At 43.2% G+C, this 22,131-nt stretch overlaps 3 protein-coding genes across 4 annotated transcripts in view; 2 read left to right on the forward strand and 1 right to left on the reverse strand.

Annotated features, from left to right (window-relative positions):
- The window catches only part of LOC311042431 (H-2 class II histocompatibility antigen, E-S beta chain-like), a 458,449-nt gene that overhangs the window by 94,191 nt on the left and 342,127 nt on the right, over window positions 1–22,131 (forward strand). The window lies entirely within an intron of this gene.
- On the reverse strand, window positions 5,480–6,631 carry LOC311041892 (proliferation-associated protein 2G4-like; the record flags this gene model as incomplete). The annotated part of the gene is made up of 1 exon (XM_084052376.1): window positions 5,480–6,631. The coding sequence occupies one exon, from the start codon at window positions 6,629–6,631 to the stop codon at window positions 5,480–5,482; it is 1,152 nt and encodes a 383-aa protein (XP_083908502.1).
- LOC311042421 (receptor-type tyrosine-protein phosphatase U-like) overlaps window positions 12,480–22,131 on the forward strand; it is a 191,896-nt gene continuing 182,244 nt past the window's right edge. For both annotated transcript variants that reach the window (XM_084053146.1, XM_084053147.1), the window contains exon 1: window positions 12,480–12,666. In XM_084053146.1, coding sequence (XP_083909272.1) covers window positions 12,597–12,666 — 70 coding nt within the window. In that variant the 5' untranslated portion in view covers window positions 12,480–12,596. The remainder of the gene's footprint in view (window positions 12,667–22,131) is intronic.

Genomic DNA, 22,131 nt, shown 5'->3' on the forward strand with positions numbered 1-22,131 from the left:
AAAATGGAAAATCGGACAGATTCGTGTTGATCACATGACTATAGAGATACTGTGTACCGATTTGCGTGTTTTTGGACAAAATCTGTAGGAGTAATATCCAAAATTGTGTTTTGCAAAAGTCGGCCTCATGGTGGCGCTATGACAGGCTGATCTGAAAAATGTGGGCCAGAGGTTCTGCTGTGGCATCCAGGGAGTGTGTGTGCACAGTTTCACAGCGACCGGGCCAACGGTGGCGGAGATTAGCTGCTCGCAGACAGAAGGATGGACGGACGGACGGACGGACAGACGGCCGGACGGACACACGGACGGACGAACAGGGGGCAAAACATACTCTCTCACCATGCCTTTCGGCCTGGCGGAGACAATAATAAAGCGGTCATTATTGGCACCACTTGCAAAATAACACAATGTACATGAATCAAATTAGAGAAACTCTTTGAAAAACAGCATGCTGCAAGAAACACTAAAAGCAAAGAATCTGCACTTGAGGAGATGAAAGAAAGAAAAAGTCTTAGCCAAATGCATTGTGTAGACAATCATTCAATCAAGTATTGAATGAGGACAAACTAAGGTACAAGTACTTAGCCGATGAGAGTGAATAAATGATTCATATTGAACACAAAAAGCTGTTACAAGCTGTTGCTCCATCAGCTGACCAGATGAGGAACCCCAAAATTGCATTATCCCTGATCGGTTCGATTCCCTCTGGAGACCTGTGTTGCAATGTCGTTCCCTCTCGCTGTACCTCAGAGTCCTCTCTCTCTACTGTCCTGTCCAAATAAAGCAAAAACTGATCTGGTGAATGTCACCATGCTTACTCCCCACTTTGAATAATATTTCACGCTCACTTAACTCTTTTCTAAATACGAAAATTAGTTATCTGACTCCCCACTTGTTGGACCAATGGCTGGTCTTGATTCCTGGCCCCTCTTTAAAGCACTTACAATGAAAGAGACCTTACCAAGATAATATGTGTCACAGATAATTATCTCCCCTGGTCTGCCCAGCTCCCTCCCTCCGAATGGTTCCTTTCACAGCTCTTTGTTAGCCTGTACAGAATCAGCCAGTGGACTTGACCTTTCTGAAGAGCAAGTCTCTGCAGGTGTCCAACAGTAAGTAAGTGGCTAGTGGTCCATGTTTCCTTAGGCAGCTTGATGTACAAGTACACCCCCTGGACATGACACTATGGGTGCGTTCAGAAATAAGGCACTGAGCGCACTTGTCCAATACAAACCAATATGTGAGTGCGCTCCCGGTGCGCATATCTGAACGCACCCTATGTTACAGGGACTTAAGCCACTTGAGTGCCAAGCATTAGGTACCATTTGTACAATCTTTGGTATGACTCAGCCTGGGATTGAAACCCAACCTCCCAGTCTCAGGATGAACACTCTAAATGCAAGGCCACTGAGCTGATTCCTCCCACAGTCCATATCTTATAAAGCCACGATAGCGAGTTTGAGTAACAAGAGATTCAGAGCTGGAGGACTTATGAGACCTATAAGTCAACTGTATTACAACTGTCAAATATCCCCCTGCATTAATAAAGTGAAAAAAGCCACACATGCAGGTGTGATGTTAGTTTCAGTGCAGTATAAGAGCATACGTTGCCTTCAATGGAGAAGTGCCACAGGAAAACTAAACTGACCACACAGACACACAGCAGAAGAAGCCCCTCTCTGGCCACAGACGTACCCATGATAATGATGAGCACAAATCATCAGGCCTTGGCTCCGACAGAATTCCTCAAACACACAGAAGGATATGTTTCATTTTCCAAGCTTGTGAGATGACTACGCCAGTCAGAGCAGGGGAATGCTGGCTCTTCTCCATGTAGGCCCACATTAACATAGATCAGAGTGAGTGGAGAGAGTGAGGAGACACAGAGCAGAGAGCACTCCTCTCTCCATGCTTAATCACACAAATGCTGGGAAGGACAATGGACGGGCGCCTACGAGCAAACAAAGTCCCGCCGTGACCTCGGCTGGAAACAAAACGTCCCACTCCCTGGCTGAGCCCCTTTCTCCCTCTTCTCTCTCTGTTCCACTTTCCCTCATTCACTCTGTGATCTCCCTCCATCCACAGTATTTCTCCTGTTTTCCATAACTCTACCCAGGATCCCACAAAGGTGAAAATCAACCTATGTGACAAGAGGATTCAGGCCACACCCCTCCTCGTACCCGCAGCAGACTGCTGACACGCACCCTGCTGGTATAACCGTTAAAGGTGCTGTATAGTGATAGCTTGTGTTTTAAAAAAAGCAGGTTTTAGTTCAAACTTAAAGCTCTATGTTCTGATAGTATTCATTGCTAAAGTGTTTGTCCAGTAACAGGTGTCTCTAGCTCTGAAATACATTTTCATTTTCATCCAAGTAAGAGAACCCATTTATCAGCCTCAATTTGATATTGTTCCAATTCCAAATGTGCCTGTCATTTCTTTCTTTTCACCACTTCCAATGTCACGTGTTTATCCTGTATCCTGTATGAATTCTCTCTCCTGACTGGATGACATTGTTATCCTGACCGAAAAAAAAAAAATCTGTTAACTAAAGAGCTGGAGAGATGGGGAGACCCCTGTTACTGAACAAACACTCTACAGTATACAGCAATGATTACTAAAGAACATTAGTTTTACAGTTTGTTTTACATTTCACCATCGTTGCAAATGTGTCTGACGATTAACTCCCTCTTTCACCCACTCAGTTGAACACTAATACACACAAACAGCACTAATGGACTAGAGAAGAACAAATGCATTGGCAGCAAATAAGAGCTGACATTCATAATGTATTGTACAATCAGACTCTCAAATGAAACATTTGTGCGATGCCTACTCACTCAGATAGGGCCACTTAAACGGGTTCAAGAGGATTCTTTTAAGCAAACTGCTTTTTATTGACGATGATAACAATTGTGTTTTAGTTTGAGTAATAGATTTGTCCTCTCTTTATTGTTGCAGGTCATTTCTGCTGCATTCTCCTTTTGATCTACTGGGTGGTCTTTCTCTCTGTTAGTATTCATGATCCATGCACACATGAATGCATGGATCATCTGTTTGTCTGTAATTATGTCGCATACGTCTGCTATGTTTACCGTGTGTGTGTGTGTGTGTGTGTGTGTGTGTGTGTGTGTGTGTGTGTGTGTGTGTGTGTGTGTGTGTGTGTGTGTGTGTGTGTGTGTGTGTGTGTGTGTGTGTGTGTGTGTGTGTGTGTGTGCGCGTGTGTGTGTGTGTGTGCGCGTGTGTGTAATTTTGTTTCCCCATGTTGCTGTTAAAGTGCACAATCAAAACCCTCTGTTCTCACGTACTCATCTTGATACAAGCATTAGCTTACTTAACATTGAAACGAGGACAGGGATATGGTGTCTTAACTTTAAATGGAACTGGGAAATGAGATAGCTTTCGTGACACAGAAGGACAATTGGTCCAGATCACACCACGCTGACAACAGCATTCCACGGTAAGAGCGAGGACAGTCAGTGACTATTCATCCTGTTCCTCTCAGACACAACAGAGCAGTGGACGTTAAACCATGAAATATCACACAGAGATAGCAGATAGCCCACCCCAGGAAACAGTGGTCTTTCATGTCCTTGACACTTCAACGCTCGCTGCACAAATGGGATACTACCCCCCCCACCCCATCAACCACACCGTAAGGTCACATCCAGGCAGTCAGCCACACCACATATTTCATTTCCTCCATCAACTTTTATTTCCTCCGGGCCAATAGGTCACCGCCAAGGCTGAAGCACATGAAACATATGGCAAATATGGATTTGATCTGCAGAACTCAGGTACAGACATGCCCCAGCTGCCACCGTGGAGACTGGGGTTCGATTCCTTCATGGTGCCTCCAGCCTGGCCGGGTGCTCCAACACATTTTGGGATTTATACTAGGCCGATTCCCACTGGGAATGATGCCCATTGGGAGCGTATGCCCCTCCCGTTATGATTGATTGATAGACAGACAGACAGACAAAACTATTATCTTCCTTACTCGCACATGTACAGTATCACAAATAAAGGCTTGAGAGATTTTAATTCTAACTATGTTTGGGACAGTACAATGTTTTGCCTCTATATTCTCTATACTATACTCTTCAGCAACTGTTGTCTTCATTTGTAAATATGTAACTATCAAATAAAGATCGTAAAGTAAAAAGAAAAAAAGAAAAAAGAAAGAGTATAGTGTCATAAATACCTAGAGTTAATGTGCTGATCTCTCATGCTTTTAATGGTTATAAATGTCATATCTGACTTCAGAAAGGTGTTTGTAATTGTATCACCACCCTCCAACAGGTAAACATTCATAAAAAGAAAAGGCATGGCTTCAGGTTCGCAACCTCAAACAAGTTATCTTTATGCCACACAATGACCCTGTCACATGCCAGTCCATGATGCTGTCAAACTAGTTTGATTTATTATGACTTTCATTACAATTGGGGGACGGTCCAACATCCAACTTTAAGCCTAAAGTTGGATGTTGGACAATGAAGTATTGAACTGAAGAAATGAACTGAGAAAATGCCTTTGTTACACAATATCCTCTCTTGGAGGGGAATCGTGCTTATGTTTCTGTGTGGAGACTTGTCTCAAGGACAGTAAGACTTAAAAGGGGAATGGGGGGGCATGCAACAGAATTTTGTAGCAGCAATAACCCAGTCTGACATCAGTTAGATTTGGAGACGTATTCACAATGGGTAAGCTCGTCAGTGACTCGTCAGCTGGGAACAGTAAGTACATTTACTTGAGTACTGTAATTCATTTTTTTGTTTATTATTGTTAGCAAGCACATGACTTTCACTCTGCTACGTTTCAAAAATAAACTTTTGACTGAACTATATTTCTACGAAGGGTCTCCAATATATTACCATATTACGACAATATTATAAATTAACCACCTATTTAAAATATAGTGAAAGTAGCTGATCTACATGTTCACAATGTAGTATGTCGCACCACGACGCGTTGTGAGCTTGTAGATCGGCTATTTTCACTAATTTGTTTTACATTTCTGGATCCTTTTTTATTTTATTTTATTTTAGGTAAAATTCTAAATTTCAATACAGCAATGAATTGATTTTAAAAGGAAATATTCTTTGTCATTTGAATCCTATATATCAAAATTGGCTACTGGGAAGGCCGGCCGGACCACAGGCAGACCACAGGCACGTCACTTCGACTCCGACATAGCCATAAACAAACCCAATACGACCATTTATAGGCATGTCACTATGACGCAGACATAACTAGACAAACCCTATACGCCCATATATAGGCAGGTCACTATGATCTCCATATATAGGCATAAAAGGGACGTGTACAACAAGTACCCCTGACACTATGACCTGTGTGGTGGCCCGAACCTCTAGTTTTTAATACTTGATTATTACTTGAGGAGGCCTATGTACTTTGCCCACCACTGGTCTTCAGATGTCAATCAGTATGTCCTAAAAAAAGAAAATGCTGAGACAAAGATCTATTCTGCAGCTTTGCTCTTTGAGGCCTTCTTTTTCTTCTGGGTCTTGTGGCCGGCTGAGATTTGAAGCAAAGCCTTGAGTTCATTGTCCTCTACTTCATATTCAGACTTGTAGAGCTCTGGCTCAAACAGGCTGTTTGTGATTCGCTGCGGTCCATTCGGCATGAGCAACACGGTGAATTTGAACTGGGCTACGAACTCTCCCTCTTTCTCATGCAGCACCTTGAAGGGCTTCAACAGTTCATGCTTGACACACTCCCCCATGCCCAGCCTTGCCTTAGACTCTTCCTCAAATGCTCTAAGAGTGAAGGGCATGACGCCAAAGCGTTTATCCACATCAGTGAAGAACATCCGAGATGCCTTCATCTTCAGACCGTACATTTTGTCGGGGTCTCGCTTATAAATGGTGGTCTTCTGTCCGACGTCCTTGGCCTTCCCCTCTCCGGTGCTGATCAGCACATCCACCGCATACACCTCGTGCACCTCAAACTCCTTTTCCTCATGTTCCTTTCTCTGCTGGTCCGTGGGGTTTTGAATGATGGACTTCTCTCCATCAATAACATGTTGTTTCAACTGATGGGACAGAATGCCCTCGATGGGGGAACACTTGAATGACTTGGCGATCTTGTTCCAGGTTTCTGTCACCTGTGTGTTCCGGTTTCCGGGCTTGACGAGACGCAGAGCGGCCTCGGCGCAGAGGTGAGCGGCCGTGAGAACATCAGCCTTCCTCCCGGTCAGTGGGGCATCCTTGGTCACTCCGACAACAAAGCTGTGGGCCACATTCGAGATGAAACCATCGACGTGCGCGCCCAGCTCAATTTTGACTAGGTCCCCATCCTTTAGTTTTACAACATCAGTGTCACTCCCCAGAGGAGAGAAGTGGCAGACACAGTTGTTAACGGACACACTGGTAGGAAAGGCAATACCTTTCTTCATGTCCTTCTTTTTCTTAAGGACGCTCACGATTTCTGTCAAGATAAAGTCATCTCCCTTTTCACAAAGGCTGATTACTTTGACACCTGCTATTGCTGCCTCCACCACAGTCTTGAGGGCTTGGTTTACGATATTAGCCCCTAACTTGAACTTGGTGACCACGAGGTCATCAGCGATGGTTTGGTCTTGGGAGTCATCATCTGATGAAGAACCAGACATGGTTGAAATTGTCTTTGTTTGCACTTAAAGTAACTTTTTACTCTGCTGTCTCTCTTTCCCAGCAGCCTGAATGAGCCAATAAGTGAAGCACACAACTTTCGTTTCAATGTGACAGACACACAGCAAATCTGTCTATTTATAGATATAGAAGATGTAATAAGTCCTCTTGCTATACGTAAGCAGTGACACTCACTGAGAATCATGACTCTAAATTATGTGATGTCATAATTCATGTTTTATGTAAAGAACTTTGAATTGCCTTGTTGATGAAATGTGCTAGGCAAACTCGCCTTGCTATAATAAGTGATGTAATCATTGACATGACATCACCAGGGTACAGAATAGAAACCACACATCAGCAAACACACTATTATTGGCTTATGGGAATGTAATAGTGCAGACGGTGCAGATCGCAACACCCCAGTTAACAAACAAAATAGGCAACAGCGTGTCAATTTATGTTGATGATGGTACCTGACAGATCTGTGGTAGAAGTGTTGCCGTGCCAATGAGCTCTTTTGTGCGATTTAATCCTTTCCACGTTTCGGTCCATTCCTCTTAATGATCTGCTTGGCTCACCTCTTGACAATACACTCACAGCTCCAATGACTTGGTTGTGTTTTTCACAATGTGTTGATGCATCACTGAACACTGAGTAAGCCTGTACATGAGAACTAACAGCAAGAGCTGCATGTGGAGATTTATAAACAAGAACGATGAAATACTGACACACATCAGCCTGGCTTTTGCCCCAGTATGATAAATGCTGCTTGTTTTCATCAAATGCGTGTGAGTTATAAAAGGTATTCATTCACTGATTCATGTGACATTGTTATAAAACACAGCTTTCACTTTTCACCATGCTACATTACTGCCTACTGGTCAACCAGGTAAAGATAAATGAATGGAGTCTGCACTGTAAAAGTAACTCGCTCCGAGTCAAATTAACGTTTCAACAAGAAGACCTGTTTGTTTCTTTATTTTTACCTGCCGTGATCAGTCTTGTACCTGTCTTATGATACTGTAGACATGCAAGCTCTTTTTCTAATAACACACTCCCTACAACCTGAATTCAGTGTTGCCTGAATGTGTGTGTGCGTGTGTGTGCGCGTGTGTGTGTGCGTGTGCGTGTGTGTGTGCGTGTGCGTGTGTGTGTGTGTGAGAGAGAATCAATTACTGAAAGACAGGGATTAGCAACTAAATCTAGCTTCAAAGACACAGTGAAGACACATTATGCCTTTAGAAACAAGGGCTAAAATCAATCTGCTAAAGTCATCAGAGGTTACATGATATCTTTGACACCACTTGGCAAAAATCACAGAACAGTAAATCTATTTTCTTAATCACTATCAGTGCAATCCTTTTGAAATGCGTAAAAAAACTGAACTGTGCAGCATATAAATAAGCATGACTTAAGTCTTATCCATCATATCAAAATGCTGTCGACATATTTTACAATAGACTCTGAACACTCGAGATTATTCCAAAAGTGAAAATGAAACATGGCCACATTGATACCATGTGTGTTTTATACCGTTTTATCCTTATCTCCTTCAAGCCAAAGGCCAGTCCCCCCCCCCCCCAGCCACAGCAACATGCATGCATCTTGGAGAATGCCACAAATATAGTCTTTAAAATCTGACTTCAGGATGAATGTACAGTTTTCGTTTTTTTAAAGGCAATTTTGTTATATTCCTTCCTATTAAAGTACCTTGATTCATACCCTTATTTCCATCTTGATTCATACCCTTATTTCCATCTTTACAAGTTGTTAACTATTATTAGCCGCCAGCTGAAAGCGCAGCTCTGTATTCACTCTGACTCTGACCCGTCAGATTTCCGACATGTATTCAACACTTTTTTTGCGTGATTGGCTGTCGTTTAAGCCAATGGGCGCCCTCGTCCTCCCAAGCTATGGGACTAGACACGCCTCTCTCAGTGGATTCGTCTGAGCGCTAGCCGAATTTGGCTAATAGTTAGCTTGTATGCTTGTATGATGTTACTAACTGTTTTTAGCCAAACGCGGTAATGTCCACTCTCCATTAGTTCTCGACGCAAGTAGGGATGGAGCTCGAAAACCGGGTACATTATATACCCGGGCATGAATTTATCGAGACCCGGGTATCGATAAGCTTTAGGCTTGTCGAGCCTGTTATCGAGTGCAGCGGCCCCTGACGTCATGTCTAAACTATCAAAACAAGAGGCGATCAAGAAATAAATCTAATCACTCACGCTGGCACAAACATGTTGGTCTAAAAGTGTATTGATAGCTGCAAGTTGTGCCAAACAGCGCTGCCCGGGTTAACAAGGAAGAGGAATTTTATTGGCTCACTACATCACTATTTTAAGGGGGCTGTAAGCGTCCATTTGGTTCCATTTGTACACTCGGGTGGTTGCGTCGTTGTTGTGTTTACATGTGCGGTGCAGCGGTGAAACTGCACCGAACGAGTGAAACGCTCAAAAGTTTCACTCGTCCTCTTCTACCCAAGGTAGCAAGTCTCCGTTGACAATTTTAATTATCCAATTGATAATAATCCGTTTGGGATCTCCCTGTGAATGAATAACTAGTGTTGCTGAGCGTGTCCGTCCCTCAGTCTATCGTTGCCGAAAATGGCAGATCTACAAGCTCACAACGTGGTGCGAACAGACGCAGTGTGAGCTTGGAGATCGGCTATGTTTGGTGCGTGACACCGTCGTACGATGAAGTATAAATTGCGCTTTTAAAGTGACAGTACACAAATTAACCGTTTCTTCAATATTATTTTCCAAAAGTAAAAAGGTCACTTACCTTCTGTCTGTTACTCTGTAAAGTACTGTATTTGAAGGCCCTAGTAAAATGTAGTGCGAGTGATATATTTTGGTTAAAACAAAGAAAAAATAAATATGCATTTTTTGTTATAAAGAGTTGAAGAGACATGGAGATTTTATAGTAATTATTACAGTACTATTCATAATATAAAGCCATTTAACACTTATTGCACATTATATGAATGGTTGTTTTAATGATAGGCAAAAATATTTTTAACTTTTGTCATTTTAATTTCAGATAGTTGTCAGCCACAAACACACACACACACACACACACACACACACACACACACACACACACACACACACACGCACACACACACACACACACACACACACACACACACACACACACACACACACACACACACACACACACACACACACACACACACACACACACACATCCTTTATATTGGTAGCCAACCGATGAACCTCTCTGTTGAGTTATTTTGGTTGCATTGGAATGGCTGAGATTTCATTTTAAAGACCACTTTTACATTTTGTGCTGCAGATTGGGGCAAAAAAAGCCTGCCGCTGGCGGCTATATTATGACTTTAGTCATTTCTTGTTTAATGACAGAGTGTCATATCTTCCATTAGCCACTGTCAGTCACCACATCACCATGGCCTGGTGCAGGGTTTTTGTCTTGTCACCTTTCCAGCAAATAAAACTAACAGCATACAGTTGAATCAGTTCAAATTAAATCAGATACTATGGTGTGCTCTCCCCGCCAACTATCACCAACATAATGTGTGTTATGCATCAAACAGGTGTGATTACAGGTGTTAGTCTGACAGACGCTTTGCTCCTTTGGTCAAATGTAATAATTTGCAGGCTAATCCATGGTTCATGTGTCATTGTGAGTTAACAACATTAGGGACTGGGAAGCAAGCTGCAGTTGGAGGCCTTGGATGTCTCCCTGCAGCGCCTTGCGTCTGTTTCTTCCCCCTTTAATCTAATCCAGCACCTTTAATGTTCATGTGGGACAGCAACATGAAAGATGTGCAGTCTGCATAATGGTACCTTGATCCAATTGTGCTTTCTGGAACCATGGCTGTAAATGTCAGCCCAGCTATGTCCCAACACTACCTTGACTCATCCTGGAAGAGATGCTGCTGCAGCAACACTTTAGTACCATGCTTCAACATGAATCATGAGTCTCTGTAGTCTAGGGCCATTCCATGCCATGACAAATATGATAGGACACCTCACAGCACCCTATGTGACGGATTAGTATCCAGCAATTCATGACAAAATAACTGTAATGTTGTTATCCATGTTGCTGTCACAATGCCAACATGGGAAACCTGGTAAATAAGTCACTGTATGAATGTCATTAACCACACTGGTTGAGTATTTTCTACAGTTACTGTGACATCTTATTTGTTTACCATCTTATGTATTAAATGAGGTGAGTTGTTTGTTCTAATTCATCCCATCTTTTAAGTGGAATGCTATTATTTAAATACAAAAATAATATTTCTACATATTTTTTAATTAGGTATCAAATTAAACACTTACAACCGGAAACTTAAACCTAACCATCATTAGTTACAGCATTTTCCAGACTTTAAGTCAATGAGTCCTAATTAAAAAACAAATCTGAGACTTTAAGTCTTAAGGCGCGGAGGTTAGAATTCAACACAGTGCATCTGGTTTGGCCAAGCCTATACGAACACAATTGACCATGTTTGAGGCAGGGAAACCGTGCAGGGAGATTCATATTAGTCACTGTACATACTGCTACGGGCTGGGGGGTGGCATCTGTCAGCGGGCGGTGTTGAGCGGGAGGACGGAAGCGACCAGAAACACATATGGCACCTTCACATGTGTTTCCGGTTCAGATATGCTGCCGAGCCAATCAAACAAAGCTATGGGAAAATGAACCAGAGTAGGAAATGGGTATGCCACCTTCTGAAAATCTGGCACTGCAATTATGCACAGAGCCTACTGGTATAACAACTAAACTGGGAGAAAAAGGTGTAAACAAATAATTAGCTACATTGAAATTGGGAATACGATAATACAAATCGAAATATATTTTTTTTAATCTTGTTTGGAAAAAAAATACCTGCCTAACGACTATGTCAGTGACGGTAGGTACCAGTTCATCATGAGCAATAAGGACCATTTATATGAAGATAGGTTGAAAATGGGAGAAGTCATCCTTTAACTGATGGCCCGTCCATAGAGCGGGGTTATGGCTGATCCAAGCTGCTTCTATTCATGGATCAAAAGATATTACCCTGCATGCAGTAGTAGAGGATGTAGACTGGAGTCTGTCTGAATGATGCCTCATTTCTCTAGAGTCTGGCCATTTTAGTAGAACTGATACTCCTGATACCTGTGTATCTGCTGCTGAGCCACTATGCAGTTTGACTGCATGCATTAGAGAGAGAGAGGAGAGAGAGAGAGAGAGAGAGAGAGAGAGAGAGAGAGAGAGAGAGAGAGAGAGAGAGAGAGAGAGAGAGAGAGAGAGAGAAAGAGAAAGAGAAAGAGAGAGAGAGAGAGAGAGAGAGAGAGAGAGAGAGACTGCATGCTTAGAGAGCTGCACTGGAGTCTGAGACCAAGAGTCACTATTTCTATTTCTATTTCTATTCTATTTGCGCGCGCGCGCGCACGCACGCACGCACGCACGCACGCACGCGCACACACACACACACACACACACACACACACACACACACACACACACACACACACACACACACACACACACACACACACACACACACACACACACACACACACACAGAGCATCTTGCGTTTTGACATACCTCACTGTGTTGTTGTTCTGGTAACGGCCGCTTGGAGGCGCCCGTCTCCCATAGTACGTCTCTGTGCCGCTGAGAAAGGAAAGAATTCCTGTGAACCGTTTACACCTTAACTCTATGTTTTACAGTCAGTCAGTCAGCAGGAGCTGCTGCTCTGTGTGTCTCTGCTATTATATATATACATATACAGTGTTTCTACTCAGTATTAACAATAGCATTTTCTCTACAAACTACACAGTGTCTCTGTGAGACATGGAGGAATATGGACAATGGACTCCAGACTTTATCTGCGCGGCGCAGAGTCTATGAAGTGATTCTTCTGCAGGTTTAACGTGGATTAAAACAACAACAACAACAACAACAACACCACCAACAACACAATGAACAGCTGCGTCTTTGTGTTGGTTCTAACAGTTCAGATCTACGCTGATGGGATTGAGGGACCAACAGGTAAGAGACGTTTCTCTGGGTTTATGACGCAGCTGAAGTTGTGCGTCTTGATTACAGCCACTTTGCATTGATTTGTTTTTAGCTTTGTACGTAACTTTGTATGTTTAATGGTTTAATATGGGACAAAATGACGCCAATTGGAGGGGAAGAGCTTCTGTCGCAATAATTAAAGAATTGCTAAAGTAAGTGAAAGTGACCAAAATCTAAATGTTTGTTTTCCTCTCCTCCAGCGCTCGAGCGCTGCGATCCTTCGTGCTTTATTATTGCTTAAGAGACAGGTCACAGTGTTTAAAGAAAGACAGGTCACTCACAGTGTTTAAAGAGAGACAGGTCACTCACAGTGTTTAAAGAGAGACAGGTCACAGTGTTTAAAGAGAGACAGGTCACTCACAGTGTTTAAAGAGAGACAGGTCACAGTGTTTACAGAGACAGGTCACAGTGTTTAAAGAGAGACAGGTCACAGTGTTTAAAGAGAGACAGGTCACAGTGTTTAAAGAGAGACAGGTCACAGTGTTTAAAGAGAGACAGGTCACAGTGTTTACAGAGACAGGTCACAGTGTTTAAAGAGAGACAGGTCACAGTGTTTAAAGAGAGACAGGTCACAGTGTTTAAAGAGAGACAGGTCACAGTGTTTAAAGAGAGACAGGTCACAGTGTTTAAAGAGAGACAGGTCACAGTATTTAAAGACAGACAGGTCACGGTGTGTAAAGAGAGACCGGTCACTGTGTTTAACGAGAGACAGGTCACAGTGTTTAAAGAGAGACAGGTCACAGTGTTTAAAGAGAGACAGGTCTGTGTTTAAAGAGACGGGTCACAGTGTGTAAAGAGAGACAGGTCACAGTGTTTTAAGAGAGACAGGTCACAGTGTTTAAATAGACACAGGTCACTATGTCTTAAGTATTTAACTGTTCCTCATTTAGCTGGGGACCCCCTGGAACCCCTCCATCCCGATGTTTAATATCCAACTTATAAGGTCACGTGTCTGTCCAGAAAGCCATTCTGTCATCTGTTGTTGATGGAGCACTGAGATTTGGTTCTCATAGTATGACTGTTGTTTCTAGTTTTTCTATAATTTTTATTTGAATATTTTATTGACTTAAAATCATATGGTGAAACAGTTTCACTCAGTGGTCAAAAAAGGACAAAAGCTTCTTAGAGCTTATTTCCGTTATTATTGTGTGTGTGTGTGTGTGTGTGTGTGTGTGTGTGTGTGTGTGTGTGTGTGTGTGTGTGTGTGTGTGTGTGTGTGTGTGTGCGTGCGTGCCATAATCATAATGTGGGGAAATTGGGGTAGCCTATATTTTCATTTTTAAAATGAATATATTCATATTCAAACACAATGGAAAGTCATGAGGGTTTGATGGGATGTCTGGAAAATACTTGATAGAATGATTCTTGATATTGGTACAGTATTCCAGTGGAAACGTCATGATCATTGTGGAATGATAGAAATTCTTTCAATTGCAATTATTTGCCTGTGTCGCCTTCAGATTTTAGGTAATTATTTAAAAAATGCAAACTTAATATCAAATCATATTAAGATAGGGAGTGATGGAGACATGCACAGACTACAGAGAAAGCCATTGTCTTTGAAGATACTGCTTGTGCTTCTCTCTCTCTCTCTCTCTCTCTCACTCACTCACTCACTCACTCACTCACTCACACACACACACACACACACACACACACACACACACACACACACACACACACACACACACACACACACACACACACACACACACACACACACACACACACACACACACACACACTTTAGGCAACATTGAAGTTAGCTTGTATGGAATATGTCCCAAGGCAGTAATAGTAAATGTGAAATATGTTGTTGTAATATTTATATTTTATAACAATGTGACAATCAGTGAGTGAATACTTTTATAACTATGCATTTATAGTAGCCTACTGGAGCAAAAGCCAGGCTGATATGTGTCAGTATTTCATTGTTCTTGTTTATACATTTCCACATGCAGCTCTTGCTGTTAGTTCTCATGTACAGGCTTACTCAGTGATGCATCAACACATTGTGAAAAACACAACCAAGTCATTGGAGCTGTGAGTGTATTGTCAAGAGGTGAGCCAAGCAGATCATTAAGAGGAATGGACTGAAACATAGAAAGGATTAAATCTCACACTGGTAATTAAAAGAGCTCATTGGCACGGCATCGCTTCACCACAGATCTGTCGGGTACTGTCAACATAAATTGACATGCTGTTGCCTATTTTGTTTGTTAACTGGGGTGTTGCGATCTGCACCGTCTGCGCTATTACATTCCCATTAGCCAATAATAGTTGTGTTTGCTGATGTGTGGTTTCTATTCTGTTCAGTGTGGCTGATTCTCTTCAGCCTGGTGATGTCATTTCTACTTAATGTCTCACTGCTTACATCACTTATTAGCAAGACAAGTTTGTCTAGCACATTTCAGCAACAAGGCAATTCAAAGTGCTTTACATAAAACATTAAAATGTCACAAAATTAAGAGGGTGCAACAAAAAAAGAATAAGTGTAAAACTACAGTGCAGAAGAAATGATAACATAAAATACAAATTTCAGTAAAAGGCAGTTACAAACAGATAGGTCTTTATCTTTGGTGCATACAAACTGAATGCTGCTTCTCCACATTTAGTTCTGAATCTGGGGACAGAAAGTAGACCTGATGCAGTATCAGATCAGAAATGTATTTTGGCCCTAAACAATCCAATGCTTTATAAGCCAACAGTAGTATTTTGAAATAATGTCTTTGACGGACAGGGAGCCAGTGTAAAGAGCTAAGAACTGGAGTGATACAGTAGAAAGATGATTTATGACATAATTTATTATAGCAAGAGAACTTACTGTGCAGCTTGGTTCTCATTATGCAGCTCCACTTCAATTCTCTTCTGCTGCTCTGATTATGTGCAGATTCAGACTGTATGTTGTTACTTGGAAGAAGCCTGTGCCTGGATTTGCTACTGTGTACTGTATGTTCTGTTCAACTGAGTATTTCTGTATTATTTCATTTTTCATTTAATTCCCGCCCATGTGTATAGTCCCTGTCGCTCACAGCTGACCCCTACTGGTTGGTCTTGGGGAGGGTGTAGAGTAGATACACATGAAGTCGGCAGATGCTTCTCTTCACCTGACAGTGAGGAGTTTCACCAGGAGGACGTAACACGTAACGCATAGAGGAACCACACTATTCCTCGCAGTTCTGCTTCCTGCTGAATAGGCACCCTGACCAACCTATTGTAGTTGCTAGTGCGGAGTCACCCTCGCAACCCCAGTCTCCGCGGTGGTAGGTAGCTGGGGCATTTCTGCAGATCAAATCCATATGTGCCATTTTGTTTCATGTGCTTCAGCCTTGGCCGTGACCTATTGGCTCGTGGAAATAAAAGTTGATGGAGGAAATGAAATATGTGGTGTGGCCACACTGCCTGGATGTGACCTTACGGTGTAGTGGGTGGGGGGGGGGGGGGGGGGGGGGGGTAGTATCCCATTTGTGCAGCGAGCGTTGAAGTGTCAAGGACATGAAAGACCACTGTTTCCTGGGGTGGGCTATCTGCTATCTCTGTGTGATATTTCATGGTTTAACGTGCACTGCTCTGTTGTGTCTGAGAGGAACAGGATGAATAGTCACTGACCATCTGTCCTCGCTCTTACCGTGGAATGCTGTTGTCAGCGTGGTGTGATCTGGACCAATTGTCCTTCTGTGTCACTATGTCATTTCCCAGTTAAATTAAAATTAATGCATGCGTGCCGTGCATGGATCATGCATGCTAACAAAGAACACGTAGGAGATCAAATGGAGAATGCAGCAGAATTTAGCTCGAACAATAAAAAGAGGACAAATCTATTATTTAGACTAAAACACAATTGTTATCATCGTTAATCAAACGCAGCTTATTTGAAAGAATCCTCTTGAACCCATTTAAATGTTCTCTCTGAGTGAATAGCTATCGGACAAATGTTTCATTTGAGAGTCTGATTGTACAATATATTATTAATGTCAGCTCCTATTTGCTGCCAATGCATTTGTTCTTCTCTAGAGTCCATTAGCGCTGTTTGTGTGTTGACTGTATTAGTGCTCAACTGAGTGGGTGAAAGAGGACATTCCAGAGAGTTTCGTCAGACAGGTTTGCAAATGATGGTGAAATGTAAAATTAACTGTCATGTTTAAATGCTGTCGGTGGGCCTCTGTGGCCACAAGAGTTAACCCTTATACCAGCAGTGTATGGATCAGCACTGCAGTTTGCTGTGGATATTAGGAGGGGTGTGGGTGGCCTGAATACTCCTGTCACATGGTTGATGGTTGACTCCTGGTTGATTTGTTGACCCTTGTGGAATCCTGGGTAGAGTTATGGAAAACAGGAGAAATACTGTGGATGGAGGGAGATCAGAGAGTGAATGAGGGAAAGAGGAACAGAGAGAGAAGAAGGAGAAAGGGGCTCAGACAGACGGATCGCCGGGACGTTTTGTTTCCAGTCGAGGTCACGGCGGGACTTTGCTCGTGGCGCCGTCCATTCTCCTTCCCAGCGTTTGTGTGATTAAGCATGGAGCTTATGAGAGGAGTGCTCTTTGCTCTGTGGCTCTCCTCACTCTCTCCACTCACTCTGATCTATGGTAATGTGGGGGCCTACGTGGGAAAATGAAAATGAGCATGCTGTTTTTCAAACAGCTGCTCTAATTTGACATTGTTATTTAGTTGGGGGTGCTAATAATGACCGCTTTATTTTTCTTGTGTGTCACTGTTGCTCACTATGAATGTCCTGTGTTATGGACGACTTGGCACATGATCGATGGTGTGTGTGTGTGTGTGTGTGTGTGTGTGTGTGTGTGTGTGTGTGTGTGTGTGTGTGTGTGCGTGCGTGCGTGCGTGCGTGCGTAATCGCTCATCCTTGTTTATGTCGAGTAAGTAGAGAAATTCAGGCATGATCTCACGGTGTACAAGGCTCCTGCAGGGGCCCTTCCTGTAGTTGTGAGTGATTGAGTCGCGACATTGATGCTAACAGGGGCCTTGGCTGCTGTTATGACTCTGCAGGGCCGCTGTGACTCCCACCAGTCCCCTGAAACACACAGAAAGAGAGACACATTTACAGGCAGTGGCTTGACCTCACCTGTCACTTCCTCCCACTTTACAGCAGCAGCCAGAGCACCGCACGCGCACCCACACGCACACATCCCTGCTGTCCATATTCATATTGATTTAAGTCTCTAAATCGTTGAATAGGTGAAAGTAAATAGGGTTCCGAGAAAAGTTTAAGTCCTTTTTAAACATCAGTTTAAGTCTAAGCTTGACAGTCTGATTTCCATAAGAAGGCTGTGTGTGTGTGTGTGTGTGTGTGTGTGTGTGTGTGTGTGTGTGTGTGTGTGTGTGTGTGTGTGTGTGTGTGTGTGTGCGTGTGCGTGTGTGTGCGCGTGTGCGTGTGCGCGCGCGCTCTGGCTGCTGCTGTTAAGTGTGTTCGTATTCAGCTCACTAAATATACCATTGCTGGACAGGTGTGAAATGAAAGTACCATTATAGTATTATGCCACGTAAAAGCATCTGTTAGACCTGAATAACTGATGTGAAATGTACTGTATCACTCGCCGCAGACGAGAGCCAGGGCTGCAGGCGACAAATGAGACAAGAGAAACTTCTGTGTTTTAGTCTAAACAACACACACGCACGCACAGCTGTATGGTCCAACAAAGGATGCAGGCGTTTCAGTCTCTCTAGCTCCTCCAGCCTGCAGAAAGTGGGTCTGGAAGACTGATGCTGTGGAGCGTTGCTCCTCGCTCCTCTACCCAGAGGAGAGGAAAGGCTCTCCTGTGCACTTTATATTTAGCCCGCCCTGTTGGCCGTGATTCAATATTTTTCCTTCGGTCGGCATCTACATAGTTTTAGCCGTGCTTCTTCAGCTGCACACGACGGAGCGCTGTGGACAGGATGTGTCCAGGTTTAGAGCGGTTGTGAGGCCCTTATAGTGTCTTTGTCTGAGATACCTCCAGTGAAACTTAAAACCAACGCATTCACAGGAAAGTCAAAACAGTCACTCCGGTCCTCTCTTCCCCCCTCCCTGCTTGTGTAACGGATGCAGGCTTTAGTTGTCTTTGTGTGATGATGGATCACTTACGGGAGGTGGTAGAGCTGGTCTGACCAGGTTCTTTGGGCTAGAAATCAAAATCCTCTCACAAGTGTGAACCCTGTCTTCTCTGCTGCTTAATCAGAGTCCCGCAGGGATCTATACTAGGCCCCCTCCTGTTTTTGCTCTGCTCTAAATCTTTGCAGAAAATAGCCTACAAGGTCACAATGCATCACCACACCACATTGTGAGTTTGTAGATTGGATATTTTTGCTGAATGTTCGCCCCCAGAATAGGGATGCTAGGGTGTGGTTAACTGACTGATCACAGCTTATAGCTGATGAGGAAGGTGAGAAACATTCAGACTATTAAAACAACCACTTTTTCACTACAATAAAGTAAAAGTAATCTCTGGTCATCTTTGGGTGCCCAGAGGGGCCCGTGGTGCCATGCAGGGGTGACAGACAGCTGTTGCTGGTGGGTTATGGGGGCATGTAGTGACAGCTGGGGTGGCACAGGTGCCAGCTGGCAGTAAACCACTACCTAACATCACCTCTTGAACCTGCTGATTGGAAAACAGTGGACTGGTGTTCCACAGACGATGGTTACATTTTCTCCTCATCCACTGTGCTCTATTGTACGACACCAGATCAGAACAACAATGAATGAGAGAGAATGTAGCATCCTTTATGTGTATGACGTCTTGGAAGAGATTTTGGTGCAGTGCATTGTGGGTACATTCAAACAATCACTCTGGTGAACAAAGTTGAGAACTGTGTCTGTTTCACTGATCATCAGGAGGACATTGAAGTGTTCTTTATCATCAAGGATGTTGTGTGCTTTTAGTTTTAGCTATCCCCCCCGTTCGCTTGTTATAGGCCGCTGAATATAGCATGTCTCGTCAAAAATGCAGAGTAAAACCAGGGAGGCGAGATACAGGCGTTTTTCCAAATGGAATAACAAGGAAGTGAATGGCGGAGAAAATCTTGCGATCACGTGATCTCCTGGTTCTGTGTGTGCTTGAGAGTGAAATGGTGGCTCACAGGTTGGAGAACAGCGCCATCTAGTGTACTAAACACTGAAAACACGGCGTGGCTACCTTGTGATGATTTGATTGACAAGCTACACAATCAATAATCAAAATTCCCCACCCCCGCTCTGGTCCCAACCAATAGCATTAATTTCCGTGTTCTAGATATAGAAAGATGGTGGATTTGAAATAGCTGAAAAATAGGCTTCATTTACGGTCTGTAGAGTCTCTGGGCGTAACTTTGTCCATCCTTTTTACTGTCTATGGTTTGGACGTGTTAGACGTCATTGGCACTCTGGGCTTTGGAAAAAATCGACGTGTTACACGTCAATGGCACTGAATGAGTTAATGTGTTAATGGCAGTTCCTGAAGTAACATCTTTTAATATGTATGTTGTATGACATTTGTTTTGAGTTTGTTTATTTTTTAAGGTTAGAGGATATTTTATTTGATAAAACTCAGATCCACAGCCTTATGCAGAATGAAGTTGCAGTGTCTCTATATCAGCACCTTATTCAATGTAAATATAACATGCAGTGTATGGAAGGTTATAGTGATTAGAGTACAGTGTCCACAACATTTTGGAGCTCTGGACCACTAGCATAATTATAACAAAATCCTCAAGGACCACTAAGGTAATTTTTTAAATAAAATGTCCATGGACCTCTAGTAGTCCGTGGACCACTGGTTGAGAAACAGGGGTATAGGATGTGATAATGCACTCCTGAACGTCTCCTGAATGAGTGAAGTATTGTTTGATATGAGGATCTTTTGTGTGATAATGTTAGTAGAGAGTTGGGCAGCTGAAGGCTCCTCAGAAGCTTTGTTGTGATTCAGGTGTTGAAGTGAGATGCAACAAAGGCAGTGCCTATTGATTTCTCCAACACAGAGAGGCCTAGTCAGAGCAGGATTATTGTTCTACTTCCACCTGATCATACATGACCTCCTGTCACAACTCGCTTTACTTTGACACGACATTGTGGTTATTGGTTCAACTGACTAACCTAACTGGCCAGCTGCCGTTACATCCTGAGTTTATTTATACATTTTTGGGCGGTGCAACCGCCCCTATATGTGAGGTTTGGACATCGACCCAATTGCACCCCCCCAACCCTGCGCTGTGATTGGCCACCATTGTACCCCCCTAACCCTGCACCGTGATTGACCACCATGACTCTATTCAGGACTGTGATTGGCTAGAAACACATGACACATGTGCATAGCCCTATAAATAGGACTATGCACTTAAAAAAAAACACTTTTATGTTTTTTTTTAAGTGAATCACCTCCATCACTGTGATGACCACTGTGACAACACCGCCCACTTCACACTGGGTGTGATTTTTGGGGCGGTGTAACCGCCCCCTATAAGTGAGTTTTGGACACCGACCAAAAAATTTGTCTACCCCCTAACCCTTCCATTGTTAATGCAAATCGATACTTTTTTCATATCAGCCAATCACATTACAGCTAGTGTCATCACCACTAACTGTAATGTGATTGGCTGACTTTGCAAATTCAGGACTATGATTGGCTAGCGAAACACATGACACATGTGCAGCCCTATGAATAGCATTCTGGACTTTAAGAAAAGTCACTTATCCTTTTTTTAAAGTGAGTCATGTTGTGATGACCACACACCGCCCACTTCACACTGGGTGTGATTTTTATTATAGTTTCGAGGTGCTTCGATGTTGCCTCTTGCATTAAAGCAAGCAGCAGCACTGCTCAGAAAGGAAGACAGTCTGGGTAATTTATATTGCGATCGGTAATAATGCACTGTTGCACTCAATAACAGGTACAACCCAAGCCTCATAATGCTCTTATATGGATTTAGTACAGTAATTCATGCCCACGGCAGACGTATACATCCATCACCACCACAATTTATCGACTTAAAGAGTCTTTTAAAGTTTTCTGCAGATGGATCTTTTAAAAGAACCTGCTTGTCTTCCCACTGAGAAGACACCGGTATGGGTATGAACAGGCCACAGACAGAAAGACAGGAGGATTGCTCAGCTGCCTGGCGTTCCTGAGAGACGCCTCGTCAAACAGTCTGAAAGACTTTGTTTGTTCCTCTCTCTACCGACTGGCTCCACCCTACCAGCTGAAAGGGAGGAGAGGTGAAAGAGGAGTTGGGGAGGGGAGGTGAAGGGAGGAGAGGGGAACGAGGAGGTGGGGAGGGGAGGTGAAGGGAGGCGAGGGGAGCAGGTGATCACTCTAGGAGACGAGGACATTATGTGTGTCTTACGATGGACGCCACAACGGCTGACAGCGTCTGGCCCATGATAGGTCTTTCTTTCATGTCAGACTCTGTACAACTGCAGTCTGAGGCCACAGCCCTTGTTTGTGTTTGTCATTAACCCAAACCATAA

This window comes from Gymnoscopelus microlampas (genome assembly GCF_963454915.1).
Source record: "Gymnoscopelus microlampas genome assembly, chromosome: 3".
NCBI classification, from domain to species: Eukaryota; Metazoa; Chordata; class Actinopteri; order Myctophiformes; family Myctophidae; genus Gymnoscopelus; species Gymnoscopelus microlampas.